Source organism: Cibotium barometz, chromosome 7, assembly GCF_041138505.1.
Source record: "Cibotium barometz isolate CiBa-2024 chromosome 7, ASM4113850v1, whole genome shotgun sequence".
NCBI classification, from domain to species: domain Eukaryota; kingdom Viridiplantae; phylum Streptophyta; class Polypodiopsida; order Cyatheales; family Cibotiaceae; genus Cibotium; species Cibotium barometz.
Window position 1 is genome coordinate 23,820,633 of NC_141052.1, and position 17,606 is coordinate 23,838,238.

At 37.7% G+C, this 17,606-nt stretch overlaps 1 protein-coding gene across 2 annotated transcripts; it reads left to right on the plus strand.

Moving 5' to 3' along the window:
* The first annotated feature begins 8,180 nt into the window (after nt 1-8,180).
* LOC147636799 (uncharacterized) lies at nt 8,181-12,889 on the plus strand. 2 transcript variants are annotated; one of them, XM_086800348.1, is made up of 5 exons: nt 8,181-9,163; nt 11,379-11,436; nt 11,527-11,610; nt 11,792-11,933; nt 12,094-12,889. In XM_086800348.1, the coding sequence occupies exons 1-5, from the start codon at nt 8,593-8,595 to the stop codon at nt 12,433-12,435; spliced, it is 1,197 nt and encodes a 398-aa protein (XP_086656474.1). In that variant the 5' UTR covers nt 8,181-8,592; the 3' UTR covers nt 12,436-12,889. The 2 variants fall into 2 exon arrangements, with proteins under 2 accessions (XP_086656474.1, XP_086656475.1); XM_086800349.1 differs by having other exon boundaries at nt 12,101-12,284.
* Nucleotides 12,890-17,606: the final 4,717 nt, after the last annotated feature.

The window sequence follows — 17,606 nt, forward strand, 5'->3', positions numbered from 1 at the left end:
TCTTAAATGGGTTCCTAAAGAGCAAATTATGAAGGATTATTTAAATAAAAGAATCCACCAATGATCCGGTACCTCGACGCATCTTTATTCAAGAAGGCGTGTGAGAAATTTGGATAACAAAGAGCTTGCTCAAAGTGCAAGGATACTATCAAGGGAAAGGTTAAATTTGGGTGTCAAAGCACTTGCTAGTCCCAATTTATCCTAAAAGTAATTAAAGGAATAACTTCCCTAATGGGTATGGAAAGTAAAAGGTAAGGGAGAAATTTCAACAACCCAATAGGAAGACAAGGACTCAACACAAGAATATCCTTCAAAAGTAGAGCTTTTTTCCATTTACCATTTTTTTTTGGAATCACTATTAAAGAATTGCCTCTCTCTTATAATTCATCTTGGGAAACTCCCTTGGTACTACTCATGAAGTGAGATATAAACTTAAATGGCAACATTATAAGTGTAAAATATTTTACACTCCCAAAACCCAACTAAATTAGAGGACACACTAGCATAAAAGATGAACAAGAGACAAATGATACACTAATATTATTTAGTCAATGATGATGGACACTACTAAAAACATCACTGTAAAGGATGTAAACCTAATTTTATTTTGTGTTTCATCTTGATTAACCCAATAATACCTAGAACTAGCATAGTAGTGTCATGAAAGTACATTCTATATATAAAGTATATGTTAGGAACTCAAATATATAGCTATAATTAGGGGAGAGATTTCTATTTTATTATTTTTTAGGAGAGAGTAGAAGAAGAAAGAAAATGGAAAAAAAGAGAGTCGAAGAAAGCAAATTGGAGATGGAGGAAAAAATGTCAAAGAAAGAGGAGTGAGGGAGTGATTATTTTACAAAGTAAATTCTTGGGTACATCTTTTTTATTTGTCGTACCCTACATAAAAACCTAAGCTTAATCTACTTCATGTTGAATCATGAGTATCATTAGCAAGATGGCCGCCCATTCTAACACCATTCAAATGCGTCTTGCACAATAAAGTGACCTTATGGAACTGAAGAAACTTTCATGGAACTCTCTCCTCTTGGATACAAACTTCTTCATCAAGTTTAAGGGCAAGTTACTCTAGAGAGAGAAAATAGCTTTATGTGAGAATTCTAAACATTTTCTAATTAATCTAGGGTATTCTTCTTTACATAAAGTTATTTTCTCTCTCTAGAACATTAATATCATATTCTCTCTCTAAGCCTAGAGCTATCCCTAAAATAAACCTTACTCTACAACAAATAAAAATTGTTCAAGAAATAAATGAAGTTCAAGGATATAAAATTAAAGATGGATGCTTCTATTTCAACGATCATTTATGTGTTCCAAGAGAAGGGAATTTCAAGAATAGAATCTTATTTGAGGCTCTCATGATAGCCTAATCACATAATTTTCTCATTATGTGAAGACCTTTACATCAGTTAAGAAAAACTTCTTTTGGGTTGGAATGAAAAAGAATGTATTGAATCATTTCTTGTCAATGCCTTATCTATCAAAATATCAAAGCTGAACGAGTCAAGTTGCTCGGAGAACTGCATGCCTTGGATATTTCGACGACGAAATGGGAGTGCATTAGTATGGATTTCATCACCATATTACCTACTAGTTATGAATATGATTCTATATTTGTGGTGGTTGTTGATAGACTTACAAAAGTTATACATCTTATATCAATAAACAAGGCCTTCACTGCCTCAGGCATTGCCAGAATATTCTTACAAGAGATCTTTCGTTTACATGGATTGCCCCATATAATTATGAGCGACAACAAAGATGCAAAATTTACTTCTCGATTCTAGATGTCATTTTTTGAAGCAGGTGGGACTTCTCTTGATCTTAGCATAGCTTATCATCCTAAGTCTGACGGTCAAGCTGAAAGGGTTAATCAAGCTATCAAAGATACCCTTAGAGCTTTTTGTGGATGTGAGTCAAAAAGATAGTTGAACTACCTACATTTGGTCGAGGTCGCTTATAATGCCTCTTGCCATCAAAGTATTAGTATGAGTCCTTTCAAAGCTTTGTATGGTCAAGATTTCCTTAAAGCTTTGACTTGGTCTGACCCTTTAATCAAGGTAGAGGACGCCGATGTGCTAGAGTTCATTCGATAAACTCAAAACTACTTTAGTGAAATCACTAGAGTTTGATAAGCCTTTTGAAGTGATTACTGATGCAAGTGGCATTGCAATTGGTGGAATCCTTCTGCAAAGAGGAAGGCCAATAGCCTATGAGTCAAGAAAGCTCAGCCCATGGGCAAAATTATGTGGTCTATGATTATAACTTTTAGTAGTAGTCATTCATGCATTGAAAATGTGGAGACATTATCTTCTCAAACAAAGACTTACATTGGTAATAGATCACAAGAGTTTAAAATGGTTATTTACATAGAGTGATTTGCGTCATAGAAGATGGATGTAGATATTGTAAGAGTTTGATTTTGAAATCAAGTAAAAATCTGGGAAAGAAAATGCAACCGCAAATACCTTAAGTTGAAAAGTATCTTTGCTTGCCATAACAATTATATCAAATTTCCTTTGACCGAAATTAAAGAAAAGTTTGGGACAGATATATTATTTGCTCCAATTATCACCTTACTAAGGCAACAAATAAAAATTGTTCAAGAAATAAATGAAGTTCAAGGATATAAAATTAAAGATGGATGCTTCTATTTCAATGATCATTTATGTGTTCCAAGAGAAGGGAATTTCAAGAATAGAATCTTATTTGAGGCAGCCCAATCACATAATTTTCTCATTATGTGAAGACCTTTACATCAGTTAAGAAAAGCTTCTTTTTGGTTTGGAATGAAAAAGAATGTATTGAATCATTTCTCGTCAATGCCTTATCTATCAAAATATCAAAGCTGAATGAGTCAAGTTGCTTGGAGAACTGCATGCCTTGGATATTTCGACGATGAAATGGGAGTGCATTAGTATGGATTTCATCACCATATTACCTACTAGTTATGAATATGATTCTATATTTGTAGTGGTTTTTGATAGACTTACAAAAGTTATACATCTTATATCAATAAACAAGGCCTTCACTGCCTCAGGCATTGCCAGAATATTCTTACAAGAGATCTTTCGTTTACATGGATTGCCCCATATAATTGTGAGCAACAACAAAGACGCGAAATTTACTTCTCGATTCTAGATGTCATTTTTTGAAGCAGGTGGGACTTCTCTTGATCTTAGCATAGCTTATCATCCTGAGTCCGATGGTCAAGCTGAAAGGGTTAATCAAGTTATCAAAGATACCCTTAGAGCTTTTTGTGGATGTGAGTCAAAAAGATAGTTGAACTACCTACATTTGGTCGAGGTCGCTTATAATGCCTCTTGCCATCGAAGTATTAGTATGAGTCCTTTCAAAGCTTTGTATGGTCAAGATTTCCTTAAAGCTTTGACTTGGTCTAACCCTTTAATCAAGGTAGAGGACGCTGATGTGCTAGAGTGCATTCGATAAACTCAAAACTACTTTAGTGAAATTACTAGAGTTTGATAAGCATTTTGAAGTGGTTACTGATGCAAGTGGCATTGCAATTGGTGGAATCCTTGTGCAAGGAGGAAGGCCAGTAGCCTATGAGTCAAGAAAGCTCAGCCCATGAGCAAAATTATGTGGTCTATGATTTATAACTTTTAGTAGTAGTCATTCATGCATTGAAAATGTGGAGACATTATCTTCTCAAAATTATGTGGTCTATGATTTATAACTTTTAGTAGTAGTCATTCATGCATTGAAAATGTGGAGACATTATCTTCTCAAACAAAGACTTACATTGGTAATAGATCACAAGAGTTTAAAATGGTTATTTACATAGAGTGATCTACGTCATAGAAGATGGATGCAGATATTGTAAGAGTTTGATTTTGAAATCAAGTAAAAATCTGGGAAAAAAAATCCCTCTTGCCCTTGTAAAAGAAAATTATTAGGAAATGATAGGTAAAAGTGTGTATTTCCTAGGAGAGAGAAAATGTGAAAATACATAAGATGTATCTATGGAAAAAAAAATTACCCTTAGTTGAATAAGAGTCTTAGAAAAAATTACGTTGAACCAAGAATATTAATTTTGGCCCTAGGCTTACATATACACACACACACACACACACATGTAATATATATATATATATATGTAATATATATATATATATCATATATATATATATATGTGTAATATATACACACACATATATATATACATGTATATATATATTACATATATATATATATACACACACACACACACACACACACACACACACACACACACATGTATATATATATACATGTATATGTATATATATATATATACATGTATATGTATATATATACATGTATATGTATATATATACATGTATATGTATATATATACATGTATATGTATATATATACATGTATATATATATATATATATAAGGCATAAAGGAGCGCATGTGCCCATGTGTGTGTGTACGTAAAATATATATATATATATATATATATATATAAGGCATAAAGGAGCGCATGTGCCCATGTGTGTGTACGTAAAATAATATAAAATGTGTAAATTAGAACGAGATGGTTTAAAAAATTTATGAGAAAGATAATTAATTTAAGAGCCATTTATTACTAAAATTAATTGGGTTAATGTTATGGCTCACCCTAAACCCCTTTGAAACACATCCAACAAGAGATTACCCGGGTGAACTGCAATTGTCGTCGTGAGGATCTTTCCAATGGCCGAGCTCGTAACCCTTGAGGTCTCCAAGCTCTACAACTATTTGAGAAGCAATTGTCGTCGTGAGGATCTTTCCAATGGCCGAGCTCGTAACCCTTGAGGTCTCCAAGCTCTACAACTCTTTGAGATTACCTGGGTGAACCGCAATTGTCGTCGTGAGAGGATCTTTCCAATGGCCGAGCTCGTAACCCTTGAGGTCTCCAAGCTCTACAACTCTTTGAGAAGCAATTTCACTGCACCTCCCGTGAGCGTTGTCACACCGCCATGCTACACTATGGGTACTCGTCCCTCCTCTCACCTCACTTCACTCACACACACTCACTAGCATGCGTTAGAGAGAGAGATTAGCAAGAGCAAGACTCAATTGCACAATGGGAGAGTATGTTGTATTATGAGAGAAATTCACTTATATACATGGCCATAAGTGTTCACACTCACTTAAACTGTGGCCGACAAGGGCACTTTAGGCTCATAAGAGGCCTAATGCTATTACAATGACTACTCTCATAATATATCCATGAAGTACATCACTTGGGACTTCATCCTACATGCTACCTCATGCTCTTGAAGCGGGAATTGCCATAAATACTCCGTCACACCATTACGGGCGCCTATCCAAGTTGTAGCTTCGGACACCATTGCTTCATATCTTGAATGTATGACCCTTTGGTGTATCTACCTTGACTCCTTGATGTACGATAATGGTGGTAGCTCTTGTCAACCCTAGGAATGGGTTAACGGTTAATTTGTCTAAGGTTCCCTTGGAAAGAAAATTGAATTTAGGTTTAAAAAAATATGCTTGCATGTGCACATGTGTGATGAGCACCTTGACCCTAAGGAAATTTGTACAATTTAAGTCCATATTTAAAGACATAAATATAGGAATTACTCTAAGGTTATGTATGTTATTTTAAGCTATTAAAAGTATTATTCCACCCTTTAAGATAATTCAGGGACACTCGGATTATCTTTGCATCATGCCAAATTATGTTGATATCATGGGTGAAGTCATTTTAAATATTAATACGTTTGGTATACATTGACGTATGTTTGGGGCCCCCAATGTTTGTTACTGTTGTTGGTTGGTTTGTATGGCAGTGATTCTTGGGTTACTTACGCATAGCAAATATGTGTGTGGTGATAGTTTGATAGGAGAAATCGTTTTTCTTCACATATTTAATTTCTTTAATTAAAACTTAAATCCCAAGAATCAAAGCAAAGAGCCTGAGTCAATTTGTTTTTTTTTTCTCCTTTCCTTTAACGAATTAGTGGCGATGAAAAGAGCGCCGGTGGGGGATTTTTTTTCATTTCTTCTTCTCTTCTTGTCGTCCATGTCTTGCAGCTTGGCAAGTGGAAAAGAAGATTTATAAAGCTTAAGTTAAGCTTTATAAGCTTAAAATCGTAAATCAATTATAAGCTTAAAAGGCTTATATCCTTTATAAGCTTAAAAACTTATACCCTTATAAGCTTTAAAAAAAAATCTCTCATAAGCTTTTCAATTTCTAGCCTGCATGAATATATACATTAAAATTCTAGGGAGATTTAAATTAACCCTTTAAAGAATTTACAAAGCCCCTTTTGCAAACAATCTTTGGACAGTATACAGGGGGGTTAAAACAAAATTTTTGAGATGCTCTTCGCAAGTTCCTCATTAAATCAAGCTTTTGGTAGGATTCTTTGACACTCTATAGATTCGAAATAAACTTAAGACTCTTGACCATGCTCGGAATTCATTTGGAATTGGAGTAAAGGACGATGCTAAGATCAACTTTTTGACAAATTTCAAACCTGAATTCAAAACGGTTCAAGGCATTTCAAGAGGTAAGTTTTCCATCTTTATTTATTTATCCGCATTATAAATTTATATTTTCTTTATTTATTAATTTATGATGGCCAATTTACCCGCACAACCCACTATGCAAGTAAAAATTCTCGCACTTCAAGAGTAAATTGCAAGTGAGCATGAACACTGACTACGTGAGTTAGAATAACATATGAAGCATTCTAAGTGCAAGGGTGACTCTTCCAACTTTGACGAGGAGGAAAGTGATCATGTTAGAGCACTGTACTTTGTGTGCCTAGACTTCTTAGAAAGACTCATGGATTAGCTGAAAAGGTGTTTACTTTCTAGAACTATGATGGGAAGAAAGACGCTTGAATGCTTATTACATGGCTCAGTCACCTGGATTATTATTTTTCAAGTGAAAAATTCTCAGAGAAAGACAAGATTAAATGTGCTTGCAATCATTTGATTGAAAGTGCTCTGGAATGTGATTAAGCAGGGCAAGCATCAACCTAGTACATGGAAGGAATTCCATACACTTTTAAAGAACCATTTTCTTCCTTCGTAATACAAGACTAAAGCTCGTTATTGATGGGATACTTTATGCCAAGTCAAGAAAGAGAATGTCCAAGCTTACATCAATAAATTTTGGGATATTCTACTATAGGTTCAAGTGCTTGAGAAGGTCAAAGAAAGAGAGCAAAGAAGAAAAATTATTACTAGTTTCAAGCCTACTATTAGGGCAGATGTTAATATGTTTCATCCTCGTAATCTTAATTCTACTATGGATTTTGCTCTCAATTCTGAACACAAAACTTCTATTTCTAGGGATTCTAGAATGCAAGAAAAGTCTTATGCAAAGTCTTCTAAACCATCTTTTCCTTCGAGTAATTTTGATGATTCCAGGATACGTAAGAGTAAAGATGTAACCAAAGGAGATGTTGGTGGTCTGGGTGTGATTGTAAGCTGTGCCATGAGTATTCAATTCTTGAAAGTGTGTACACTATACATTCTCGTGGGGCTGAGTTGTTGAGGTTGGTTAACGAGGATGAACAAGTTTTTAGTACAGTTTCTAACTGTGCCGATTTTGGCGCGCTAGAGTTTCACCAAGTTTTAGGTTTTACTATATTTTTTAAATTGTACAGATTTTGGCACATTTAGAGTTTCACCAACTTTTTTAATTAACGCGTGCTGCCCTCTAGGTTTTGCTATTCAGTTGAAGAAACAGACTATGCCAACACACATACACGATCACACAAAGGCTCGCAAGGTACCATCCCTGCAATCTGTTTTAACTGCCACTAACAATCTGTTTTAACCGTCACTAACTCCTCTCGTCGAAAAAAAGAGACGGATATCAACCGCCACCAACTCCTTTCGTCGATACATCCTGTTTAAAAAACCTTATAATCTTAACGTAATGTGGTGGAACATTAGAATACATAAAGGTTCAATAATATTGCTAGTCTTCGTTAATTAATTGGTTTTCTTTTTTAGCTCATTGTAGGCCCCTATGTGTGCCGATATTTTTAGAGTTCGAATGCCAAGGTTTCTTGGGCTAGCATCTTAACCTCAGGACACAGGCCAGGTTTTGCGCTCTCTTTTTCAAATTCAAATAGTCCAACAATTAAAAGACCGGCTAAACCAAAACGGTCTCCCGGCGGGGAAGAGGTATTCAATGCACCCGGTGGAACCTGTTCGGCAGGCGGAAGGTCTCTGGGGCTTGACCGACAAGTGGGCGTAGCCATCCACATGCGCTCTCTCTCTCTCTCTCTATCCTGCACTACCGTTTTCATCGCAGAGAGCCTCCAGGCACAGTAAAGTCGCAGACAATACCTTTCGCTGGCCGCTGCTGTCCCCCTCCTCGCGAGTCGCCACACACTCGCCCCCCTCCATCCTTCCTCTTCGACATCTTCGTCTTCACCACAGACCTCGATTCTGCCCGAGCATGGCTTCCCAACAAGCCTTCTGGCTCCTATCCTCCACATCCGAGCACCGCAAGAGCTTCTCCTCCAACCAAATGGCAATCCTCTGACGTAGCGTTACCTTCCAGAGCAAGCCATAGTTTCCTCAGACGTAAGGTTCCATGTCTGCTGCTGCAGCTTCCAAATCGCGCGCAAGGAGCTCTCAGCTAGCAGAGGGCAGCCCGGTCCTGAGGCCAACGAGCAACACAGCGAGTAGCTTGCCGCGGAAAGGCTCAACGAAGCTGGTGGCCGTGGCCGTGGCCGGCAAGGTACTACAAGCCAAGAAGCCACTAGAGGCTGCTACAGAGCAAGAATCCCTAACCCTAACCGCAACCTTACAGTTAAACGGGGACGACGCAGAATTGCCTTGCGGGGATGAGAAAAAGGAAAAGGCTGATCATGTAGATAAAACTGCAGACGGAGACGGCAAGGCGGCTCCTTGCTATTCGTCGGAATGCCGCCGGCAGGAAGCTCGTGGCACGAGTTCGGTCAATAACTCTCTGGCTGCAAAGCAGCAGCCGAAGGTCAGGATGAATCAAAGCACCGAGCAAAGGCAGCAGATAATAGCCAGATCCAGGCAGAAACAAGGCATCGGCAGTCCAAAGGTAGGCAGAATAGTGCCGGAGGGTTTACCCGTCCCCTCTTCTCTGCAGAACCAGAAGAAACGTTGTGGCTGGATCACATCCAAGAGCGGTAAGTACTCTCTTCCTGCTCACCATAGCTTTCCTCATAATACCTTTTAAGTGGAGAAATCTCTTACAGTTTGTGGTGAACTGTCTCGTCTGAATCCCGTTGATTAAGTCCTTTGGTTACTTATGCTCCTTTTCACCAGTGGAATTGACATGCCAGAGATAAAAAACAATATTTCATGAACTTCCACCTCATGCTTCATCACAGAATGCTCTAAATTGGCATACTATGAGGAGTATCACTCGAGAAAGAAATACCTTCCTACCCTTGCTATGGAGTGTTCAGCTAAGGTCTTTCCAAGTCCAGGAATGTAATGGAAACCTACGCTCTTTACTCTCGGTATCCGAAGTGCATTGTGAACTTTGCTGAGCATCTTTCTCTGGAGTTGTACCGAACAGCAAGAAGATAAAATATTGCTACACTTGGGGGGCTAATATGACATTCCCTTGGCCTTTTCAGTGTGCAACACGTCTTGAACTCTGTTGTCATGATTTATCAGAGGGAAAGGAATTGTTCTTTCGTGGGAATGGATGAGTGGAAAAGGGGAAGGAGAAGTTTGAGTTATTCTCCTCAATATGTCAGGTGTCTCGTTTAAAACGCCTTGAGAAAGTCAAGATGTAGGGAAGGCAATTTATTCCTTTGCAAGGCTACAATATACAATTTCTTTTTTTTAAAAAAATAAAGAGGGGGCGGAGATTTGATATGGATTTGCTTCTAAATATAAATACATCTGCAATGCTAACCTCTGGTGAAACTGGCACCTTTATTAGTAGGCTGTTTCTTCATTGAGCAGCATATGTGAGCCCCTTACATTGCCTAGTAAATGCCATATTCTACAGTCTTTCAATTTTTGAGTCATATCTTGCAGGCAATAATGCATATTGCTGTTCTCATTCAGTATGACGTTAGTAGGAGGCACTTCACAACCTTCGTGGACAGTTGAAGTGCCAAGGTAACGAGTACATGGTAAACAGAGGAAGCCATAAGGAGGCGTTTCCTCTTTTACAAAGGGCGGGAAAACAGACGTTATAAAGTGTAAATCTACAATGACATACAACAAAGTTGTGTGGGTTAACATCTGTGCCTCGATTGGCTGAGGTAAAAGGTTCAAATCCAGTAGAGGCCCTTGGTCACTCACCATTGGGTTCAAATCCGGTAGGGGCCCTTGGTGACTCAGAAACAGTGGCGAACCTGTAAACTTACCTGTCTGTGTACCTTGTGCATACAGGTGGGTGTTGTCTTTGGGCAGATGCTTGTAAATCCCCCCTAATTACCATTTGAGGATCTTGTCCTAGGTTTAAAAATTTGCCATGTTAGGTACAACTTTTAGTTTCATGACGGAATAAGTATAAATGCGACAGGAAACTGAAAAGTAAGCACCTTACATTGCTTAGTGGAAGTGAAAGATAATGCACACAACTAGCCTTTTTCAAGCTGGAAAATCACCAACTTTTTGGGATGTATGCCTGAATCTGTTTATCTTATTGAAGCCAAGACTGTATGCCTGAACAAGCCTTTGTTGTATATATGATGTTTGCAAGCCTCAAGATACTTCTTTTACATTCTGCCTAGAGGTGTTTGCAACTGGATGACTGGTGTTTGCAACTGGATGACTAAACATTGTCTGTGATCAATTCTGAAGGTGTGCTTACCCAGCCCTTTTTCTCCCTTGAGTAGATCCTTCTATAGTTGCAATTTGGTATGCACCCAGTGGCGGCTTGGTCTTTCCACTCGAAGGCATTACAACTTGTGGCAGCAGGGCGGCCGCAATAGCAATGGGGGCCTGTAGGAATTTGAGCTCGGGATTCCCCTACCCGAGTCACAAGCCCTCACCTCTGTGCTACGTGCCTGTTGGCCATCCAGCCCTTCATTTAGGCTGTTAAGTATCATTAGAGTCCCATCGTTTCATTAAAAACTTTTTGTACCTGCTCAATCAGCTTAACGTGTAAGGTTGTGGTATCTACACCTGCATGCCTTAATTTTTAAGGAAGTATAGTTTATGAAGCTTTAAATATCCCTGGGTAGAAGCATAATTTGATCTTGAAGTTTTTAGGAAGAATAGTCTGTGAAGCTTTAAATATCCCTGGGTAGAAGCATCATTTGATCTTTAATTTTTTTCTCTCTGACCTTTTCTCAAGCTGTTACGCAAGGATCTCTTCATTGTCGGATTTTTAAAACTCTGATTATCTCTTAAGCTAGAAGAGGCCATACTGTGCAGGACCAGCGCATGTGGTGTATCATGATGAGGAATGGGGTGTTCCTGTCCATGATGACAGGTAATTTATTTTGTCCATGCTATTGTAATAAAAAATTTCCCATTGTTGAATGATATATTGTGAGTTCATTTTTTAAAATCATGCAAACAGAAAGCTTTTTGAAACGCTGGTGCTGGTTGCGGTGCAAGCAGAAGTTTCTTGGCCCACGGTTCTTGAGAAACGAGATCAATACAGGTGTGCTTTCACTTATCTACCATGTTTGCAATCCAATCATTGATGATTATTCCTCCATTTGAACTAGGACAATAACCAGTATCTTGTTGTTGATAGGGTTTGAACTTTGACGAGCTGCCAGTTTTATTCAATGCACATCGCTGAGCTCTGTCGTTGACTGTTTCACCTTTGCAATCTGCAGAAACCTATTTGCTGGTTTTGACCCGGCAGTCATTGCCAAGTTCGATGAAAAAAAACTTCAATCTTTGAAGGCCAATGGAAGCTTTATGCAACATGAAGGAAAACTTCGAGGAGTTGTTGAAAATGCAGTTCAGGTCTTGAAGGTATGATTCTGCACTTATGCGTCTTCGTTTTGTTGTTGAAACAAGTCACACAAATCTTCCATACTATCCCATATATACAAACCTTTTGTGATCTTCTTGCCCTGATATCTCCACGGAACTTGAATTTTTGCATCAACTGACACTTTGTTGATGGGTTTAGATTACAGACGAGTTTGGTTCCTTTGACAAATATATATGGGGCTTTGTGAATAACAAGACAATTGTCAGCAAGTATCGGCTACCAATGCAAGTGCCTGTAAAAACACCAAAATCAGAGCTGATCAGTAAAGACCTGATAAAACGGGGCTTCCGTTTTGTTGGCCCAACTATCACGTACTCCTTCATGCAGTCTGTTGGTATGGTGAATGACCACCTTGTAACGTGCTTTAGGTATGAAGAGTGCAACAACTCACAGCAGTCGCTGAAACGTGCTAGTCATCAAACACCAGAAGATCTCAGTGAGGGTGTGAACTGCAGTATTCCTCATTTTCATGGCAACTGAATGTGGTTCTCTCAAGGCCACGGCATAGGGCAAAACATTTTGTACCGTATGTTTGAGTTCCTGTGTGAAGCTTGGTTTCTTGAAAGTTTTACACAGCATGCTTTGAACACGACAAATGTTCTCGACCAATGCGTCTCATGGAGGCAGTGCATTTGATTAGTGTCTTACTGCAGGAACACGTGTCTCTGGAACGGTGACTTCCTGCTACAGTAAGTAATTGTGGTTGTAAGATCAACGAGTATTTTTAAAAAGAAGATTCAATGATATTATATACTATACAAGGTGCCAGGGGTACTGCACATCTGCAAGCCGTGGGTGTTACCACTTGGGCTGAAGCCCACATCCAACACTGATCGAAATTTAACATTGCCAGACAATTGTTATGCAACCCATTTTAATGATTTATGACCAATAATTATGTATATATTAGTGCAAAATCCACTTTACATCAAAATCTTTTTACAGCAAAACAAACCCTCTCTGACTACGTATCTTCCAATCACTACCCTTTACTTGCCAACATTCTGGAACTGCCCATTTTAATGATTTAATGATATAGCTCTCAAAGTTTCAAATCCCAAGGGAGGGAGGGAGGGAGGGAGGGGTGGGCGCCGGGCGGGCGGGGATGGTTTTAATAAAGAAAATGTTTCTTACATTGCATAGCTAGGTCCACCGCATAGTTTCACTCATAGGATAAAAGATTCATTTAACAAAGAGGAACTCATTAGAACAACCCAAAGTTTAGCTTCAATGGCTGACTCTTATACATGGCATTATAGAGTGTTTGTTCTCCATTGTTGTAGGATCATTGTCCTCTTAGCTCATTGAAGCCATATAGCATATAACTTTTATTGATATTGTATAGTTTTAAAACTTGCATCACTAAAATCAAATAGATATAAGCCTTAAAACAATATGTAGAAGGATACATATCCAAACTTCTATGATATAATGCATGTGAATAGAGGTAATGTGCAAATGAACATGAAAATTCTACATGTTAATAGTATGTCAACATGTAGATACATAGCATGCATTGAAAGACCAAACAAAGGAAGTTACAAAGAATAGTATTTGTTCATAGTAGTGTAAGAAGACGCGTCAAACTAAGCAAGATTCTTTAAAGGGACAATCAACTAAGATATGGTACATATAGAAAGATCAATCCAAGTTTGGAGAGAACTAGCATACATGGTGTACATGCACAATATACATGTAGGTGAAAGAATATGCAAAGGTGCATACTATGTATGTCAACATATCATATATGATAGTAAATAAGAAACCGTGTAGATTAGGCAAAGTGTCATACTTGTTGAGATCCAAAAACCATAGAGATTGGCCTAAGTTTATCTCATAGCCATTGAGAAGGTCTTTAACCTTTCTCAAGTGATGCTTTCAATTTCTTTGCTTCAATTGTTGAACATAGAAGATATCTCTCTAAAAATGACCAATATTAGTCATTGATGAAGTAAATCATTTTGACTATGGCCAAAATGCTTCTTCTATACATGTGTATGTGAGTGGGGAAAAAAAAAGACTATACAGAAGGTATGGCGGGGAGGTAACACAAGTCTTTCCTTGAAGTTATAATTATAAAGGAATGTGCCATTCTCCCGTTTAGGATGAGCACTTTTAGTGTTGAAGCTGGAGGATAGTAGTGTAGTGTTGGCATGTGGCAATGCTAGCATGTTCAAGGTAAAGGATAGTAGCGTAGTTTAGTGATTTTTATTATATATGTGAGAAACTTCTAAGTTTTCTAGTGAATTAGGATTTGGGTCACCATAACAATGATTGTAAAATACACCCAGGGCCTTCAATTGTGGCTAGTCCTTGTCACAAAGGTTTGTATCACCACACAACACTTTACCACATGAGCACCATGAGCTCAATGACTTCTCCTTGAAACCATTTTTATATCACTTAAAGTTATTGAGCGTAAGTTCTATCACTTTACCATGAGCACCATGAGCTCATTGATGGCTTCTCCTTGAAACCATTTTTTATATTTGCATAAAGCATGCTTTGATAGGGTGTATAGAATATTGATACGAACCCGAAATATTATTGGCAGGATGAGGAGCATAAGCATGAGTCCCATCATAAAAGCAAAGGAGTTAGAGAACCAACCCCATTAGGTCCAAGAGCATGAATAGACATGTTAGAAGAGAGGCCGAAGGCATTGGGACCTTTGTGTTCAAGGCCTATGGTCCTCTAATATATCAAGCTAGATCTATAATTTACCTAGTACATTTGTCTATGAGAAATATGTGACTCAATATAATCGTCATGCATAGCCAAAACATAGAAAAGTTAAGTTTTGTTTGATAAAGTTACCATGTTATTAAAAGAATAAAATATATTTGACCCGTTGGGAAGTTTACTCTCTCTCTCTCTCTCTCTCTCTCTCTCTCTCTCTCTCTCGCCATCGACCCCCAAGAATAAATGTGTTGTTGCTTTTCAAAACCAAAATATTTGAGCAAGACACACACATGCAACTCATGGGGACAATATAAATGTAATAGAGATAGAGAAGATAATGATATTTCCAAACTCAGTAGGCCAAGATGTGGTAATATTGGTAACTTCGATTTTGGAGAAGTTGCCTTTCATGCCATGCTAACCCCAATAACGCATTCATTCATGTAGAAGGGTTGTTTCATTCGAATTGTCTTTAAGGGATTAGCTTGTACACGGATAAATCTTGACCTGGCTTTTGTGTAAAGGCTTTTAGTATTTGTGTAACACCAGAGACCTCCTCCATTTTCTATTAAAACACACAACCTTGTCTTCTTCTAAACGATACACAACAATACTCAAAAAATAATGGCTAAAAGATACTTACATAAGGGAACAGAGGCTCTAAGGATTGCCTCCCTCACCAACACCACTAGAAACGTTATGGCCCATTTTAAATCTCTCTAGAACTCTCAGAATCATCAGTGATTACTGATTGAACGTTAAAGGACTTTGCATATGCCCTTGTCTCTATTGGAGCTCTTGTTGATGGATGACTTGGTATCGGTCACATTGAATGGGTTTGGCAAAGAGTATGATCAATTTTGGAGCTCTTGTTGATGGGGATGACTTGGTGTCAATCACATTGAATGGGGCCTGGCAAAGAGTATGATCATTTAAAATCTTATCGCTCTTCTTATTACTAAGGAGATGAACGTTTAGACTAAATCATGTTCATCTTTTGAAAATATGAGCGTTATGAGAAAATATGTAGAAGTAGGCCGCCTACACAAGCACATGTAAAGGCAATGGAAGATCTTCATTTAGACGTCGTGGCACAGGCCATTTTGGAACCATAAATCATGGGCAACAAAAATCAAGAAATTCGAATCTAATATAAAAATAGGAGGAAGACACCACTCTAGAGTGAAAATAACATGGAGTGCTACTATTGTGGCAAACCATGTCATATAGAAAATGAGTGCTATAGAAGTCAGAATGACATTAAAAGTGGGAAGTTGTAGCAAACAAGGGAAATATGCATCTTCAAGAAGGCAAGTAAGTCAAAGATAGAAGTGAGCAGCTTTTTGTGATGTGGCATATGTTTAGTTCCATGACTGTAGATGCATGAAACCCTAGAGATGTATGGTATGTTGATTCAAGTGCTTCTAACCACATGACTAGTTATGGAGAGCAGTTTAGCAATATGTAAAAAATGAAAAAAAAAACTAGGGTATGTGAAAATAGATGATGATAATGTGCATCATATTGCACATGTTGATAAGGTGTCGCTATCTATGCAAGATGAAGTACCTAGTTGATGTACTTCATATTCCAAAGATTACAAATAACCGCATGTTGTTGATGGTTGAGCATAGTTTGCAAGTGAGATTTAACCCTCATAGTGTACCTGTTTTATAGATGGTTTTAATAACCAATGTTGCATGGTTATTAAGGGCACCATAATTGGCATAATGTATACATTGGATATAAACATGCTTGAAGTGAAGGAGGCTGCAACATTTCCACATGGTACAGATGAGATTGCAAACATGGTACAGATGAGATTACAAACATTGACATTTGGCATAAGCATATTGATCATGTTAATATTCAACAAAAAATATGTAATCTGAAAGCATTGTTACAAGTTTGTCAAATTTTAAAGTGAATGGAATGCACAAAGTATGTGAAAGCATGCCAATTGGGAAAATAGTCTAAGCATGCATTTCCACATGATAGGAATGTGAGTGAAAGATCTCTAGATGTAGTGCATTTTGATATTTGGGGAGACCAACAAAAATGACATCAATCAAAGGATGCCACTATACATATCGTTCACACTCTGGGAAGGTGTGTGTTTACCGTTCACATGAAAGAGAAAGTGAAGTGTTTATGGACTTTTAGAGCTTCAAGGCAATGGTTAAGAAAGACAAAGGCATGTATATAAAATACCTAAGATAAAATGGTGGGGGATAATATTTATCCAATAAATTTAGTGATTATTCAAGAGAACATGGGATAAAGAGGCAATTCACATATAGGTACACCCCCAACAAAATGGGCTTGTAGAAAACAAGAACATGCATATTGTAAAAGTTTCTTGTGCACGTTGATAAATGAGAGAAATTTTAAGATGAAGCAGTAGCAACTACAGTTTGAACGGAGCCCCCCACTACTGTAGAAGTTTATGGCATGACACCTAAATAGAAGTTTACTAGTAGAAAATGAAATTTGGCACACTTGAAGTGTTTGGTTGCATTAACTATGTACATGTGCCAAATGAAGTGAGAAGAAAATTTTATTCCAAGGTAGAAAAATGTATCTTTATTGGATATTCCCTTGAGTAGAAAGGTTATAGATGTTATAACCCCACTACTCATGAGATGTGAGTGAGCATGGATATTTTTTTCGATGAGATGAGTAGCTCGTATACACCAGTGAGGGATTTCATACATGAGATGAGTAGTTGTTATACACTAGTCAAGGATTTCATAGATGAAATGAGTAGTTTACACTAGTCAAGGATTCCATAGATCCTCATATAAACAACAATGTAGCTATAGCAAATGGAGAGTAGTAATCAGGTGTTCTTAGTAGACTAGGTGAGTAGTTGGTATACACACCAGTCAAGGATTTCATAGATGAGATGAGTAGTTGGTACACATCAATCAAGAATTCCATCGATGCTCATGTAAACAACAATGTAGCTA

Coding starts and splice junctions, on each gene's coding strand:
- LOC147636799 (XM_086800348.1), top strand. CDS start 8,593: ATGTCTGCTGCTGCAGCTTCCAAATCGCGCGCAAGGAGCTCTCAGCTA. Junction 11,437..11,526: donor GTTCCTGTCCATGATGACAG/GTAATTTATTTT, acceptor TCATGCAAACAG/AAAGCTTTTTGAAACGCTGG. Junction 11,611..11,791: donor GAGAAACGAGATCAATACAG/GTGTGCTTTCAC, acceptor TGCAATCTGCAG/AAACCTATTTGCTGGTTTTG.